Source organism: Microcaecilia unicolor, chromosome 1, assembly GCF_901765095.1.
Source record: "Microcaecilia unicolor chromosome 1, aMicUni1.1, whole genome shotgun sequence".
In the NCBI taxonomy this organism is placed as follows: Eukaryota; Metazoa; Chordata; class Amphibia; order Gymnophiona; family Siphonopidae; genus Microcaecilia; species Microcaecilia unicolor.
The window spans coordinates 46,652,715-46,668,656 of NC_044031.1; the positions used below are offsets into that span (position 1 = coordinate 46,652,715).

Here is a 15,942-nt window from a genome sequence, read left to right on the forward strand (position 1 = left end):
AGGCCAGACTGACAAGGCAAGGCAAACCAAGCCAAGACCAACAAGGCTTGAACTGAATCCAGACAAAGCAAAGAAAGGCAATCAGGGCTAGAACTGGACCTAGACAAGGTAAGGCAAACAAGGCAAGAATTGGGTCCAGACAAGGCAAGGGAAACAGGGTAGGAACCGGATCTAGACAGGACAAGGCAAAACAAGGCAAGGCCAGAACTAGAAGACAAGGCAAGGCCGGAACTAGGAGACAAGGCAGGACTAGAACTTGAAAACAGGGCAAGGCTGGACAGGAACTTGAAGACAAGACATGACAGGGTTAGAAACAGGCAAGGCTGGAACTAGGCAAGCAAGGCATGGCTAGAACTGGACCAAGTCAGGCAAGGCTATAACGGGAGATATACGAGGCAAGGCACAGTTGCTGAAGATCTCAAGACCTTTTGTAAAGGCCCCAAAGCAGAGTCTCAAACACCTTAAAATAGGGCTGTGCTTCAGACGTCACAGGAAGATGTCCTCTGGAGATACCCATTGCTGGATCTTCAAAGGAGGGGCTTCCGTCATGTATGTGCACCTAAGCTCTCCTGGCAATAGCCAGAGCAGAATACTGGAGAGGCAGCCCGGCAGGCATCCCAGTGCACCCAAAGCAATGGCACATGTGGCCTGTCATGCAGCAGATAGGGCCCCCAAGGCCCAAAAAAGACCACCACGACCAGGAGCTGAGCAGGGGTGTGGGTCATGGCCGTGGCCATGACAGTTGCTAGATCCAAAATGTGGAAGAGACCTATACTGTCTTATGTGCTTTAATGAGATTAACCTACAAATGTTTAAATATGCAGAAGTTTTGGGCAGTAACGAGGAATAAATTGGCATATGCAAAGCAATCAAATAAATAATAATATATAATAAACACACCTAGCAAAAATTGTTTTCTATACACATTTCATTCTGTTATGGCCCTGATGAATGAGGCTTTTGTGATGTTTTGGTAGTTAACAGAGTGACATCACTGAGGCATAATCGGGGGAAGTGAGAGTGCTATGTGCTGGATTCCAGTCTGCACAGGGATTCAAATCACTGATGCTGAAAATCAAATTGTGCTGTTATGAGTGGGTGGGTGATATGGATGGAAAGTTGAAGGATTGTCTTCTTGAGACTGGAGATGACCTTGCAAAACAGGATAAATAGGTGTCAATTGAGCAAACTGACTCCCATTCTAGAAGGAGATTTTTGGGCCTGCCCTGACTTTATGGCTCCCTCTGCCAATGTATTTTTGGTTCCAGGACTGGGGGCCAGATGCACTAAACTTAACGAGCCATTAACGAGCAAGTAGTAAACCCTGGCATGCACTAAACTAAAGACTTCTCCCAGCCATTTTCCAACGACGGTAGCAGCTAACGAAAACGGAATGCAGATGAGCAAATTGTGTAGAAACCCTATTGTAATGAGATGCACTAACCTTTTCCGATTGCCTTAACGTTGAAAAATCTAACGAGAGGTCTGTACCTGTCGTTGGGGCTGCGCGGGATTGAAAAACGTCTATAAATGTTACAAAAAAAATTGGTGAAAAAAGTGCTCGTCAGGGACATCCTTTATGGATGTGCTTCACTCAGCTGAGAGACCTGGAAGTCTCTCACAGCGCGTTTAGCTCAGCCCCCCCCCCCACGAGGTCGCCGCTGCCGCTCTCCCCTCCCCCCTGCATTGAAATGACAATTTCCCGCAGCCCCGGCCTCCCCGCCATCCTCTGCCCCCATGTGGCCCCACCCCCGCCGCCGCTCCCCCCTCCGTCTGCCACCAGGCTGGGCCCTCACAGTGCCTCTCACCTCCGTGTGATGGCGCTGCAGCAGGCAACAGCTGATCGCTTCCCTTCGGACTTCCCTCCTTTCCTCCCTGGCCCGCCCTCGTCTGATGTAAGTTACTCACGTTACTTATGTCAGACAAGGGCGGGCCAGGGAGGAAAGGAGGGAAGTCCGAAGGGAAGCGATCAGCTGTTGCCTGCTGCAGCACCTTCACACAGAGGTGAGAGGCGCTGTGAGGGCCTGGCCCGGTGGCAGACGGAGGGGGGTGGGTGGAGGGGGGAGCAGCGGCAGCGGCGACGACGACATCAGGGGGGCGGCGGAGGAGGGGCCCCCAGGGGTGCGGAGGATGGCAGGGAGGTGGGGCTGCAGGAAGCTGTCATTTTAATGCAGGGGGGAGGGGGAGCGGTGGCAATCTCGGGGGGGGGGGGGGGCTAAAGACGTCCATAAAGGACGTCCATAGGCACAGCTTGTCTTTTTTTATATATAGTGAAGGACGTCCGTAAAGGACATCCTTGGTATGCGCAGAGCAGCCAGCATAATGCTTGGCTGCTCTGCGCATGCTCGACCGGCCGACTGTTTAGCGATGGAATAGAGAATGCAAGTGAGCTACAACGAGCAGCTCATTTGCATTCCCTTTCCTTGATGCATTCCCGTTGCTTACCGATTCACTAAGGAATCGGTAAGCATCGGGCATTAACAATTGTTTTAGTGCATCTTGGCCTGGGTGATTTCACACAAAAGAAGCGAGACTACAAAATGCACAGTACAGCAGGACAGGGATGTAAGTGTAATAACCAGGACTGCTTGAAAGCCTCTCTCCAGGAGCTGGGTCATTGATCAGCTCTGTGTGAGGCCTCTGGATTATTCACTTTCACTGGCAATGAATTCCAAAAATTCCACTGTTACAAGTAACATAGTAACATAGTAAGTGACGGCAGATAAAGACATGGACTGTCCATCCAGTCTGCCAACTGTCACATTAATTATCAATTCATGATTAAATCAACAACGAATGTGATATAAAATACTTGATCATGGTCTTTCTTTGGCATTTCTGGGACATAGACCATAGAAGTCCGCCTGACCCTGTCCTTACATTCCAGCTACTGGAGTTCCCGTCAGAGCCCTCTCCAGCCTATCTGTCTTGTCATTTGTCGGCCTCAGGTTCCAGCCACTAAAGTTGCAGCTGAAGCCTTCCAGCCCATCCTAAACTGGATTGCCATATACGAGACACAGACCGTACAAGTGTGCCCTGGCACCGGCCCTAGTTCATCACAGCCAGAGTCGCCACCTAAGCGTCACTGAACGTATCCACACCCATTCAGCCGTTTTTTTTAATATACCATTCATTTTTGAAGAATGGTCTAAGGTTTGGCAATTAAAATTCAATGCGAAGAAATGCAAAGTGAGGCACTTAGGGAGTAGAAATCCACGGGAGACGTATGTGTTAGGCGGGGACAGTCTGATAGGTAGGGATGGGGAGAGGGATCTTGGGGTGATAGTATCTGAGGATTTGAAGGCGACGAAACAATGTGACAAGGCGGTGGCCATAGCTAGAAGGTTGTTAGGCTGTATAGAGAGAGGTGTGACCAGCAGAAGAAAGGGGGTGTTGATGCCCCTGTATAAGTCGTTGGTGAGGCCCCACCTGGAGTATTGTGTTCAGTTTTGGAGGCCATATCTTGTTAAGGATGTAAAAAGAATTGAAGCGGTGCAAAGAAAAGCTATGAGAATGGTATGGGATTTGCGTTACAAGACATATAAGGAGAGACTTGCGGACCTGAACATGTATACTCTGGAGGAAAGGAGAAACAGGGGTGATATGATACAGATGTTCAAATATTTCAAAGGTATTAATCTGCAAGCAAACCTTTTCCGGAGATGCGAAGGCGGTAGAACGAGAGGACATGAAATGAGATTGAAGAGGGGCAGACTCAAGAAAAATGTCGGGAAGTATTTTTTCACGGAGAGAGTAGTGGATGCTTGGAATGCCCTCCCGCGGGAGGTGGTGGAAACAAAAACAGTAACAGAATTCAAACATGCGTGGGATAAAAATAAAGGAATCCTGTTCAGAAGGAATGGATCCTAAGGAGCGTAGCCGAGATTGGGTGGCAGAGCCGGTGGCGGGAGGCAGGGATGGTGCTGGGCAGACTTATACGGTCTGTGCCAGAGTCGGTGGTGGGAGGAGGGACTAGTGGTTGGGAGGCAGGGATAGTACTGGGCAGACTTATACGGTCTGTGCCAGAGTCGGTGGTGGGAGGAGGGACTAGTGGTTGGGAGGCAGGGATAGTACTGGGCAGACTTATACGGTCTGTGCCAGAGCCAGTGGTGGGAGGAGGGGCTGGTAGTTGGGAGGTGGGGATAGTGCTGGGCAGACTTATACGGTCTGTGCCAGAACCGGTGGTTGGAGGCGGGGCTGGTGGTTGGGAGGCGGGGATAGTGCTGGGCAGACTTAAACGGTCTGTGCCCTGAAAAGAACAGGTACAAATCAAGGTAAGGTGTACACAAAAAGTAGCATATGTGAGTTTATCTTGTTGGGCAGACTGGATGGACCGTGCAGGTCTTTTTCTGCCGTCATCTACTATGTTACTATGAATTAGAGGTCATCTGTGTTTATCCTACGCCATTTTGAATTCTGTCACCATTTTTGTCTCTACCAACTTCTTTGGGATGGCATTCCAGGCTTCGATCGCCCTCTCTGTAAAAAGAATTTCCTGAGATTACTCCTAAGTCCGCACCCGCAATCATTGCATTGATCCCAGTGCTGACAAAGGCAGAGGGGGCTGAAGTGAACGAGAGGGACCCTGCTTCCTGTCAGGCAAGAATTATTCCTGCAGCAGTTTACAGGAGAGAAAGAATAGAAATAGAATAAAATAAAACATAGAAAAGAAAATAAGATGATACCTTTTTTATTGGACTAACTTAATACATTTTTTGATTAACTTTCGAAGGTAGCCCTTTCATCAGATCAGAAATAAGCAAATTTTTATAAGTAACAGCATATGTAAGTGAAACATCAAATTATTTCAGTGACAGTCTGAAGGGATGAGGGAGGGGTGGGCTAGGTGAGAAACAGAGAGGGCTGAGAGGATGAGGGACAGGGAGATATGAATGATGATCAGAGGGCGACAAAGAAGTGAAATTTCATGGTTTATAATGGGCTATAAAACCCAGGTCTTTGTTAAATCCTGTCTGGTGGGTGTTCGAAAGCTAATCAAAAAAACGTATTAAGTTAGTCCAACAAAAAAGGCATCATCTTATTTTCTTTTCTATGTTTTATTTTATTCTATTTCTATTGATTACCTTTAAAAGTGGACTAACACGGCTACCACATCTCTCTACTCAGAAAGAACTGTACTCTCCTCCCCATCTCCCCCTTCCCTTCCCCGACAAATGCTGAGAAATGAGGTTGCTGGGCTTGTCAGTGTCTACATGCCAGGACTTGTCAGAGTGCGATAGGAATGTGTCCCAGTGGTGTGAGACATGGGTGACATGACAGGTGAAGACCTGTGTCCCACCACTGGCATGACATATAGCTTGGTACAAGGTAACACAGGTGGATTCCTGTCTCCCACTGCTGTGAGACAGAGCTCAGCATAGGAGGAGACACAGGGGTGGACCCCATCATCTCTAGGATTTCAATAAGCAAATTTCTGCTTAGTTTACATTGATACAGAGGCACTAGCATGAGGCTGAACAAGCATGAGAAGAAACAGCATGACCCACATGCAGTAACCTATGTAAGTGTCTGACTTTTAATGCCTTATTTAGCATGAATGTATGTTGTTATTTTTTTTTGTCTTTTCTCTTCATTTCTTACCACCGGCGTCACCTCTCCCAGTGCCCCCTTCTCATCTTCCCACATACATGCTAGCCCAAAGCTGAGATTATAAACTAGGCTGGATGGGTCAACTTTCCCAGGGAGCCAGAGACTGGAAAAGAAGCCTCCCATGAAAAATGGATCATAGGAGCCAACTCTTCAAAATGATTGGGGGTGATAAACCCAATGGAAATGATCCCAATCCCTGGATCCAGTCAAAGAGTTTGCTGAGTAGTGGGGGAGCTCAAGCATCCCCAGCACCCACAGAACTGGCTTCTGTGAATGGAAGCACCCTTCCTTTCCCCGTCCTGAAAATGATGATCTCTGCATGCCTTCAGACATCTCCTACAGAAACCTTTCTGAAACATGTAGCATTAGTATCAGAGCAATGCTATTTGAATGTTCTAATTGTTTGCTTATTAGGTATTCCATCACAATTATGCTTGCATCATATTCTATCTCTGTTATTTGAATTTCAGTGCTGTTAAGTGTGTATATTTTTTATCCCATTTCATTGTCTTATTATTAGGTTTCAATTGTTTTCCTCTGTCATTATATTTATGTTTATACTTGTTACATTTTACTATTGTTTTGCTGTTAACAAAATTGTAAGTTTGATGTTAAAAAATGTACCTAATGTACACCACCTTGGGTGAATCTCTTCATAAAGGCAGTTAATAAATCCCAATAAATAATTAATAAATAAATAAACGTGTTTAATGTTCATTAGATTCTTGATATAGCACCTTTCTGTGGTACAAGCAAAGTGGCTTACATATTACATACAGGTACTTGAAGTATCGGGGCCCTGTTTACTAAGCCGCGTTGTAGGCATGCTAATTGCTATGGGTGTCTCTAGCATTAGAACGTGCTAATTTAAAGCACGCGCTAAAAAGTTAGCGCGTCTTAGTAAACAGGGCGCTAGGTGTTTTTATGTGCTGATTTATATTTATTTATTTATTTATTTATTTATTTTAAAACATGTATAGACTGCACTATCTTGCAATTCTAGGCGGTTTCCAAAATACATACATCATAAAATCTTTACAAATAGCACACTATACTTCGATCACATTAGACAAGACATAAGATAACACGCAGCAAATAAAAATAAATAAATAAAAAAATTAACATCTCTCCTTAATTGTTAGCAAACGTTTGTGTAAACATCTGAGCCTTTAAGCACTTTCTAAATTGTACAATTCAGCAAGTTTTATGCAGATCTTCAGGTAAGGCATTCCAGAGAACAGGTTCTTCTATATCAAAAACAGAAGAACGATACACATCCAATCTGACCTGTGGAAAAGAAGGAACCTCTAAAAATAATTTACCACTAGATCTCAAAAGTCTAGTTGGCATGTGGATTTTCAGCGAGCTGGCCAAAGTTAAAGAACTTTTGTCATTCAGGACTTTATGAATCAAGGTCAAAACCTTCAACTTGATCCTCCAAGCAAAAGGCAACCAATGCAATTCTCGGAGAGCAGGAGTAATATGATCAGATCGAGATAGGTTTGACAAAATCTGAGCTGCGGCATTTTGCCAAATCTATAGTAAACTTAGGGGCCCTTATACAAAGGTGCATAAGGTCTTATGCGTCTCCAGCGCGTAACCATATCGGCATTACCACCCGGCTACCGAGTGCCCCAGGCGTTAATTGCAAATTTAGCATGCACCGAAAACACACGGTAGAAAATAATTTCATATTTTCTACTGCGGGGGCATTCCCAGCGGTAATCAGCAGTTGGCGCTCGCTGGACGGTTACTGCGCAGGTAACTCGTGAGCCCTTACCACTAAGTCAATGGGTGACGTTAAGGGCTCAGGCCATAAATAGATGCGCGCTGGTTTTCATTTTGATGCACATCCATTTCCCAGCCCTCCCCCCAAAAACGTTTTCCAGATGTGCTGGAGAAATGGTCCAGCGAGCGTCCAATACATGTGTCCACACTACCGCAGGCCACTTTTTGGCAAGCCTTTGTAAAGGGGCCCCTTAATTTAAAAGCAGGCAACCCTAAATAAAGGGAATTGCAATAATCCCACAAAGGGATAATAGATGCTCAACAGCAGGAAGGATGATGTTGGGGGGGGAGGGGGAGTGGGGGGCTACAACCACAGCAATTCCCCTGGGCCGCCTAGCCATTGGCACAGCCTGCTGATGTGCATTAAGGTACAGGCAACAAAAGGAACCAGAACAGCTGTGAAGGAGGTTATGCTTCTACAGCTGACAGCTGGAAGAAATACCCTTAATGGAGTTGTGGAGAAGTGGTAGAGCAAGGAAAGGTGGAGGTCGCAGATAAAGGTTAGTCACGCTTGAAAAGTTGACAAATGAGAAATCCTTAGCTCAAGGAATACAGGCTTGAGCAACCAGGTAACTTGAGTGGATTCTTAAATTGTGACTTCACTTTGAGCCTTACAGGGAGAAGGCAGGTTATCAATGCATAACATAGCAATAATATTAGTTTTTGAACTTTTTTATGGCTTGTTACCATTTGTAACGGATGTTTTTGTTTTCTGGTGGTTACTGTGTAACTCTAGGCAACCAAACAGTATCTGCTGCAATTAGACATGGAGGGGGGGGGGGGGGGTGTCTGTAATTTGAAGCTATCCTATTTGCTTTAGAAACAGGGCTGACTTTCTTTTTGCCTGTAAGCAACAAACAATTACAATGCAGTATGATTGGGTCATGGAGGGTTAAGTGACTTGGCCAGAGTCACAAGGAGCTGCCTGTGCCTGAAGTGGGAATCAAACTCAATTCCTCAGGACCAAAGTCCACCACCCTAACCACTAGGCCACTCCTCCACTGTTGCTACTATTTGAGATTCTACATGGAATGTTGCTATTCCACTAGCAACATTCCATGTAGAAGTCGGCCCTTGCAGATCACCAATGTGGCTGCGCAGGCTTCTGTTTCTGTGAGTCTGACGTCCTGCACGTATGTGCAGGACGTCAGACTCACAGAAGCAGAAGCCTGCGCAACCTTCTACATGGAATGTTGCTAGTGGAATAGCAACATTCCATGTAGAATCTCTAATAGTAGCAACAGAATCTCCAATAGTACCAACATTCCATGTAGAATCTCCAATAGTATCTATTTTATTTTTGTTACATTTGTACCCTGCGCTTTCCCACTCATGGCAGGCTCAATGCGGCTTACATGGGGCAATGGAGGGTTAAGTGACTTGCCCAGAGTCACAAGGAGCTGCCTGTGCCGGGAATTGAACTCAGTTCCTCAGGACCAAAGTCCACCACCCTAACCACTAGGCCACTCCTCCACTGTTGCTACTATTTGAGATTCTAGCAACTTTCCATGTAGAAGTCGGCCCTTGCAGATCACCAATGTGGCCGCGCAGGCTTCTGTTTCTGTGAGTATGACGTCCTGCAGTTCCTCAGGACTAAAGTCCACCACCCTAACCACTAGGATGATGTGCATTTACCTTGTACAAAGCCCTCCTGCTTCCAGGGAGAGACAAAAACAGAGCTGAACTCAGAGGGTGAATGGCCCAATGTGAGTTTAGGACAGCAAACTATTCGCATTTTCCGGCATCTAGACCAAACGGATGGTTATTCAAAATGGGTCAATAATTACAACACACACCGGAATCCACGGTTATCTTCTTTAAGTTTGGGATAGCGATATTTGTTTTATACATCTATTTCAGCGTCACTCAATGCAAAGCCCAGGGGTCAATGGTGGCTCCTGGAGACCTCTGAGGCGGCCACCATTGCCTTTCTGGGGTTGTTTTGCCGTTACTCTGCCTCTCTACCCATGCTCAGGACAGAAAGGGGAAAGTGGATAGGGGAAGAGCCGCATGCTTGAAGGACAAGGCATTTCTCAAAAGATACAAGAGAATGTACAGTGATACCTCGGTTTTCGTTGATAATCCATCTGAAAACAATCAATGAAAACCGAAACAGACGAAAACCGAGGCAATTATTTCCATAAGAATCAATGTAAATCCAATTAATTCGTTCTAGACACTCCAAAATACATACCAAAAACACATTTTATAGAGAATAACATACCAAAAACACATTTTATAAGAATAAATATAGTCCCATGATGGAGCTAAAGAGAAAAGGTTAACTTATTAGCAAGGGAAACACTTAACAGGGAAAATGAGATTTGAGCACATGTGATTTTATCTTGCGTGCGTTGCGTTAGACGCGCGGGGTGATGCTCACAGAACGAGAAACAACGCCACAATGAGCAGGAGAACGCGTGGGTCGCCCTTTGTTTTCGCAAAATTAGCAGTGAAAACCGAGGCAACCAATGAAAACCGAGACAAATTTTTCACTGAAAAAATCAACGAAAACCGAAACTGATGATAACCGAAGTCAACGAAAACCGAGGTTTCACTGTATTTGGAAATGCTCATAACCTTGAGCATACTCTACAATGAAGTTTGAAGGTGGGGATGGTCAGCAATGTTGTGGCCTCACAGGGGAAGCTCATTAGAATCTAGAGTGGCCCCAGCTTAAAAATTAATGAAAACCACTGATCTCTTTACTTCCACGTGATTTTTCACCCAGTCAAAATAAGCTCCGGGTGGGTTCCATAGGGTCCTTTTACTAAGCTGTGAGCCTGCGATAAACGCTAGGGTGTGGTTAACACAACTTAAAAGGACTTATCGTGGGGCGTGCTCAGGAATCCTGCAGTAAGTTCCAGGTTAGCACAAGCACCCAATGCACTAAAAAAATATGTTTATTTTACTGCGGAGAGTGGGCATTTCTGCAGTAAGGAATTAGTACAGCTACACTGTCATGTGCTGATTAGCATGTGAGCCCTTACCACCTACAAAATAGGTGGTCGTAAGGGCTCACACGCTAATCTTTTTTAACGGCCACGTGCTAATGGCAACATTTAGCACATGGCCATTACCACAAAAATTCAAAAATCGGCCATTTTACTGCTTCACTAAAAATGGCCTTAGCGTGTGGGCGAGAGCCGCGGAAGGGGCATGTTAAGGCCACTTTTTAGCCTTGTTTTGTAAAAGCGCCCCAGGGTAAAATATTAAAAATATAATTTGTCAACCTTACCAATTTCTTTAATACAGAAAGTGAAAGACCGTATATCAATGAAGTATTTATGATTTTCCCCAGCCATAACAGATCATTGTCCAATGAGGAGTTCACTGCTTGTGCTGGACAGGGGTTTAAAAGGCACTGATGGACAGAAGATCAGAAGCCATGCTGTGTTCCGAACAGTGCAGGGCATTAACACCCCTCTGATCAGAGCTAATAGCATGCATGCTATTAGCTCTGATCAGAGGGGTAAAAGTGCAGGAGGATTGTGCACTTGTTTGACAGGTCAGGGCTGTCAAAAGCCCAGACCTGTCAAACACAGGAGCTGCAGGTCCCGGACCCCCCCCCCCCCCAAAACCAAGGCCCTGGTGGCCTAGTGCTCTCCCAAGCTCCCAGGACAATGACAAAGGGGCTGGAGGTCCGGAGAACCTCCAGCTCCCTGATAAGCCCCCCCCCCCCCGACACAAGGGCACAGAGAACTGGAGGTCCATTGGATCTTCAGTCCCCCTAACCCCTCCACACCGAAAAAATACCTTGGTGGTCCAGTGGGCTACACTTCCCACCCACCCTGGTGGTCTAGCAGTCCCTTTCACCCCCCCCCCCCCCCCCCCCCATATCTCACGATTTAAAGGAGTAGAGAGTAGCACTCTCTTCTTTTCCAGCACCGCCTACAAAATGGTGGTGCCCTGCCCAGTGCATTCTGGGATGTGCTAGATGTTGCTTTCCTACCATATAAGAGAGTTGGGGAAAATCCACTGCTTATTTCTAGGATACTGTCAAAAAACTTTTGGCTCTCACCTACTCCTTCTCAAATGCTTAAATAACACAAAAATATATAGTAGAGAGTATATTGGGAGTCACTCTGAAAGCTAATAAGAGGTAGGAGTGGCCTAGTGGTTAGTGTGGTGGACTTTGGTCCTGGGGAACTGGGTTCAATTCCCACTGCAGGCACAGGCAGCTCCTTGTGACTCTGGGCAAGTCACTTAACCCTCCATTGCCCCAGGTACAAATAAGTACCTGTATATAATATGTAAGCCATATTGAACCTGCTATGAGTGGGAAAGCACAGGGTACAAATGTAACAAAAACAAACAAAATATATCTGAACACAGCTCCTTGTCACTTCACTCCCATAGTGAATCTGCATTCATGCACATTTATTTAATCATTGACTCATTCCCTCCTCCTTCCTATGCTGCATCTCTCACAATCTTCTTTATTTAAACTTCACTATGCATAGGTATAACGTCATAATCCATAGACACTAATCTTATCCAACTGGTGTGGCCCATGTACCCCGACAGGTGCCTGTTTCGCAAAGCTTCGTCAAGGGGGACTTGCACATCATTTGATCTAACAATATAAAACAAACATAGCTATGATAAGCCACCCAACTCCTTTACGAGTGCTCCTTCATTATTATCAACCTGTGTCCCAGACTTACTGTTTATGTGTCTCTTCTCTGCCTTATGCTGACTATTCAATATGGCGATGGTGTTGTTACAAAGCTAACTAACCATAATCCCTCTATAGGACAGTGTATTAAATGAAACACCCCCAATGTAAATACGTATTAAGCCCTTTCGGTTCTACCGTATTAAGCTGATAAATAAAGGAGAAAAGAAAGACTGTTGGACTGGAGTTGATAAATCCTGGGCAAGGGGATCCTGAGGAGGGGCAGGCACGGGAGGGCTGTGTCTGTGCTTGTCTCCTGGCAAGAGGCCTGCTCAGCTGGAAGTTTGAGGAATTGCAGTGACCCTGTGGATTACAAACCTGTGAAGGCCCTGTGGGTCACACCGGGAAGCTGCCCCATGTCCCCCTCCCCCGCCAGTCCCTGTTCTGGATGGATTTAAAGGAAAGGCATCTTTTAACAGTGTCCTGAATGCATGCAGTAAAGGAGAGAGAGGAGGTGAAGATGACTCCAAAGTTACAGGCTGAAAAGTCTAGGAGGATGACAGCGATCCACATAAATAAGGAAAAGGGGAAAGAGGGAGTGGGTTTGAGGAGGAAAGATAAAACATTGGAGGAGTGGCCTAGTGGTTAGAGCGCCGGTCTTGCAATCCAGAGGTGGCCGGTTCAAATCCCACTGCTGCTCCTTGTGATCTTGGGCAAGTCACTTAACCCTCCATTGCCTCAGGTACAAACTTAGATTGGGAGCCCTCCTGGGACAGAGAAATATCCAGTGTACCTAGCAACGTGGCTGCGCAGGCTTCTGTTTCTGTGAGTCTGACGTCCTGCACGTACGTGCAGGACAGGATGTCAGACTCACAGAACCAGAAGCCTGCGCTTGCAGATCAGCAACGATTCTGGAATCCTAAAGAGTGACAAGATTCCATGCAGAATCTCAAAGAGTAGCAACATTCCATGTAGAACCCTAAAGAATAACAAGTGGAGGAGTGGCCTGGTGGTTAGAGCACCAGTCTTGCAATCCAGAGGTGGCCAGTTCAAATCCCACTGCTGCTCCTTGTGATCTTGGGCAATTCACTTAACCCTCCACTGCCTCAGGTACAAACTTAGATCGTGAGCCCTCCTGGGACAGAGAAATATCCAGTGTACCTCACCTTGAGCTACTACTGAAAAAGGTGTGAGCAAAATCTAAATAAATAAATAATTCTGAATTACATTGTAACATAGTAAATGATGAAGACCTGTACTTGCCATCTTAAATCTAGCTGGCAAGGAAGACTTTGGTCGGCTGGATTTAAATTAATATCAGTCATAGGTGCCAGCGCTGTAGGTGTAGTGGGTGCTACCTTGTTCACTGTGTCCAGGTTTAGCACCCCCCATTTTGAAAAGTTAGTGGCTACGCGTTCAGCTACCAACCTAGACACCTAGGTTTAGTTAAAAATGTGCAATTCTGGCCAGCTGGGTTAACAACTCTTCAACCCCAGTGTAGAAAATGTGTTAAATGTGCGAAGCTGCACAGGGCTGAAGCATATAAAACAATTAGGGTGGACATTCAAGGCAATACAACGGGCCAGAAACGGCTCCTGGCCAGATAAATTGCCTGTTCGGGGCTAACCGGTCATTTTCAGTGGCTCTGAACCGGCTGGCACAGCTGAAAATAAGTGGTTAGCACCAAAATCAAAAGTGGCTATTTTGGGGGCTGATATTCAGAGCGTAACTGGCCTGGGGAACCACATTTAAAAGTCAGTCCTAGCTTTGTGCAGTAACCCACAGCTGGTTAAGCGCAGAACATCGCACTTTACCGGCTATGGAAACCCGGAAGTTCAATGCTGCTGCCCAGATATGGCCTGACTTTGAATTTCTAACCTATATGCTGGCGGAGCTCACCACTGGCTGATTATCAATCCCCTTAGCTCCTAAACCATGTCAGAGGAGACAGGATCTAGTTATTTACAGCTGAAAACAAGGATTGGGTAACCAACACTAACAGAAAGATCATTTCACATCCATTAGATAAGACACACTCACACCCCAGGTTAATGTGTAACCTGTTGCTATGGGATTTAAATGACCAACAGAGCAGAGAGAATTGTGTGTAGGGTGGGGAATGAGAGGTGATATGATAGGCATTTGTATCTTCTCTCCCTACCCTCACCCCCAACCACAACATTGAGCCGCATTGAGCCTGCCATGAGTGGGAAAGCGTGGGGTACAAATGTAATAAAATAGATACTATTGGAGATTCTACATGGAATGTTGCTACTATTAGAGATTCTACATGGAATGTTGCTATTCCACTAGCAACATTCCATTTAGAAGGCTGCGCAGGCTTCTGCTTCTGTGAGTCTGACATCGTGCAGGACGTCAGACTCACAGAAACAGAAGCCTGCACGGCCGCATTGGTGATCTGCAAGGGCCGACTTCTACATGGAATGTTGCCAGTGGAGGAGTAGCCTAGTGGTTAGGGTGGTGGACTTTGGTCCTGAGTAACTTTAGGCACAGGCAGCTCCTTGTGACTCTGGGCAAGTCACTTAACCCTCCATGGCCCCATGTAAGCCACATTGAGCCTGCCATGAGTGGGAAAGCGCAGGGTACAAATGTAACAAAAAAAAAGTTGCAGATGATACAAAACTATTCAAAGTTATTAAAACACGTGCAGACTGTGAAATATTGCAGGAAGACCTTAGGATAATTGGAAGACTGGGCATCCAAATGGCAGATCAAATTTAATGTGGAGAAATGCAAGGTGATGCACATTGGAAAGAATAATCCAAATGATAGTTACCTGATGCTAGGGTCCACCTTGGGGGTCAGCGCTCAAGAAAAAGATGTGGGTGTCGTTGTAGATAATAGGCTGAAATCTGCTCAGTGTGCAGTGGAGGCCAAAAAAGGATGCTCGGAATTATTAGGAAAAGGATGGTGAATAAGACCGAAACTACTATAATGCCTTTGTATCGCTCCATTGGTGTGTATGCACCTTGAGTATTGCATTCAGTTCTGGTCGCAGTATCTCAAAAAAGATATAGCGGAATTAGAAAAGGGTCAAAGAAGAGCGACCAAAATTATAAAAGGCATGAAACTCCTCTCGTATGAGGAAAGGCTAAAGAGGTTAGGGCTCTTCAGCTTGGAAAACAGACGGGTGAGGGGAGATATGATTGAGGTCTACAAAATCCTGAGTGGTGTAGAACGAGCAGAAGTAAACCAATTTTTTACTTGTTCCAAAAGTTCCAAGACTAGGGGACACTCGAGGAATTTACATAGAAATGCTTTCCAAACAAATAGGAGGAAATATTTTTTCACTGAACAAATAGTTAAGCTCTGGAACTCTTTGTCAGAGGATGTGGTGTGTATCTGGGTTTAAAAAAAGGTTTGGACAAATTCCTGGAGGAAAAGTCCATAGTCTGCTATTGAGACAGACATGGGAAGCAACTGCTTGCCCTGGGATTTGTAGTATGGAGTGTTGCCACAATTTAGGTTTCTGCCAGGTACTTGTGACCTGGCTTGACCACTGTGTGGAAAACAGGATACTGGGCTAGATGGACCATTGGTCTGACCCACTATGGCTACTCGTATGTTCTTATGTACATGGAAATACTTTTAAAACAAATTGGAGGAAATATTTTTTCACTGAACAAACAGTTAAGCTCTGGAACTCGTTACCAGAGGATGTAGTAAGAGCGGTTAGCCTATCTGGGTTTAAAAAAGGTTTGGACAAGTTCCTGGAGGAAAAGTCCATAGTCTGTTATTGCGACAGACATGGAGGAAGACACTGCTTGCCCTGGGATTGGTAGCATGGAATGGTGCTACTACTTGGGTGTCTGCCAGGTACTTGTGACCTGGATTGGCCACTGTTGGAAGCAGGATACTGGGCTAGATGGACCATTGGTCTGACTCAGTAAGGCTATTCTTATGTT

General features: G+C 45.7%; 1 protein-coding gene across 2 annotated transcripts in view; it reads left to right on the forward strand.

The window, feature by feature from the left end:
- The first annotated feature begins 5,322 nt into the window (after positions 1-5,322).
- LOC115460032 (cyclic nucleotide-binding domain-containing protein 2-like) overlaps positions 5,323-15,942 on the forward strand; it is an 89,032-nt gene continuing 78,412 nt past the window's right edge. For both annotated transcript variants that reach the window (XM_030189888.1, XM_030189889.1), the window contains exon 1: positions 5,323-5,521. In XM_030189888.1, the coding sequence (XP_030045748.1) occupies positions 5,468-5,521 (54 nt within the window). In that variant the 5' untranslated portion in view covers positions 5,323-5,467. The remainder of the gene's footprint in view (positions 5,522-15,942) is intronic.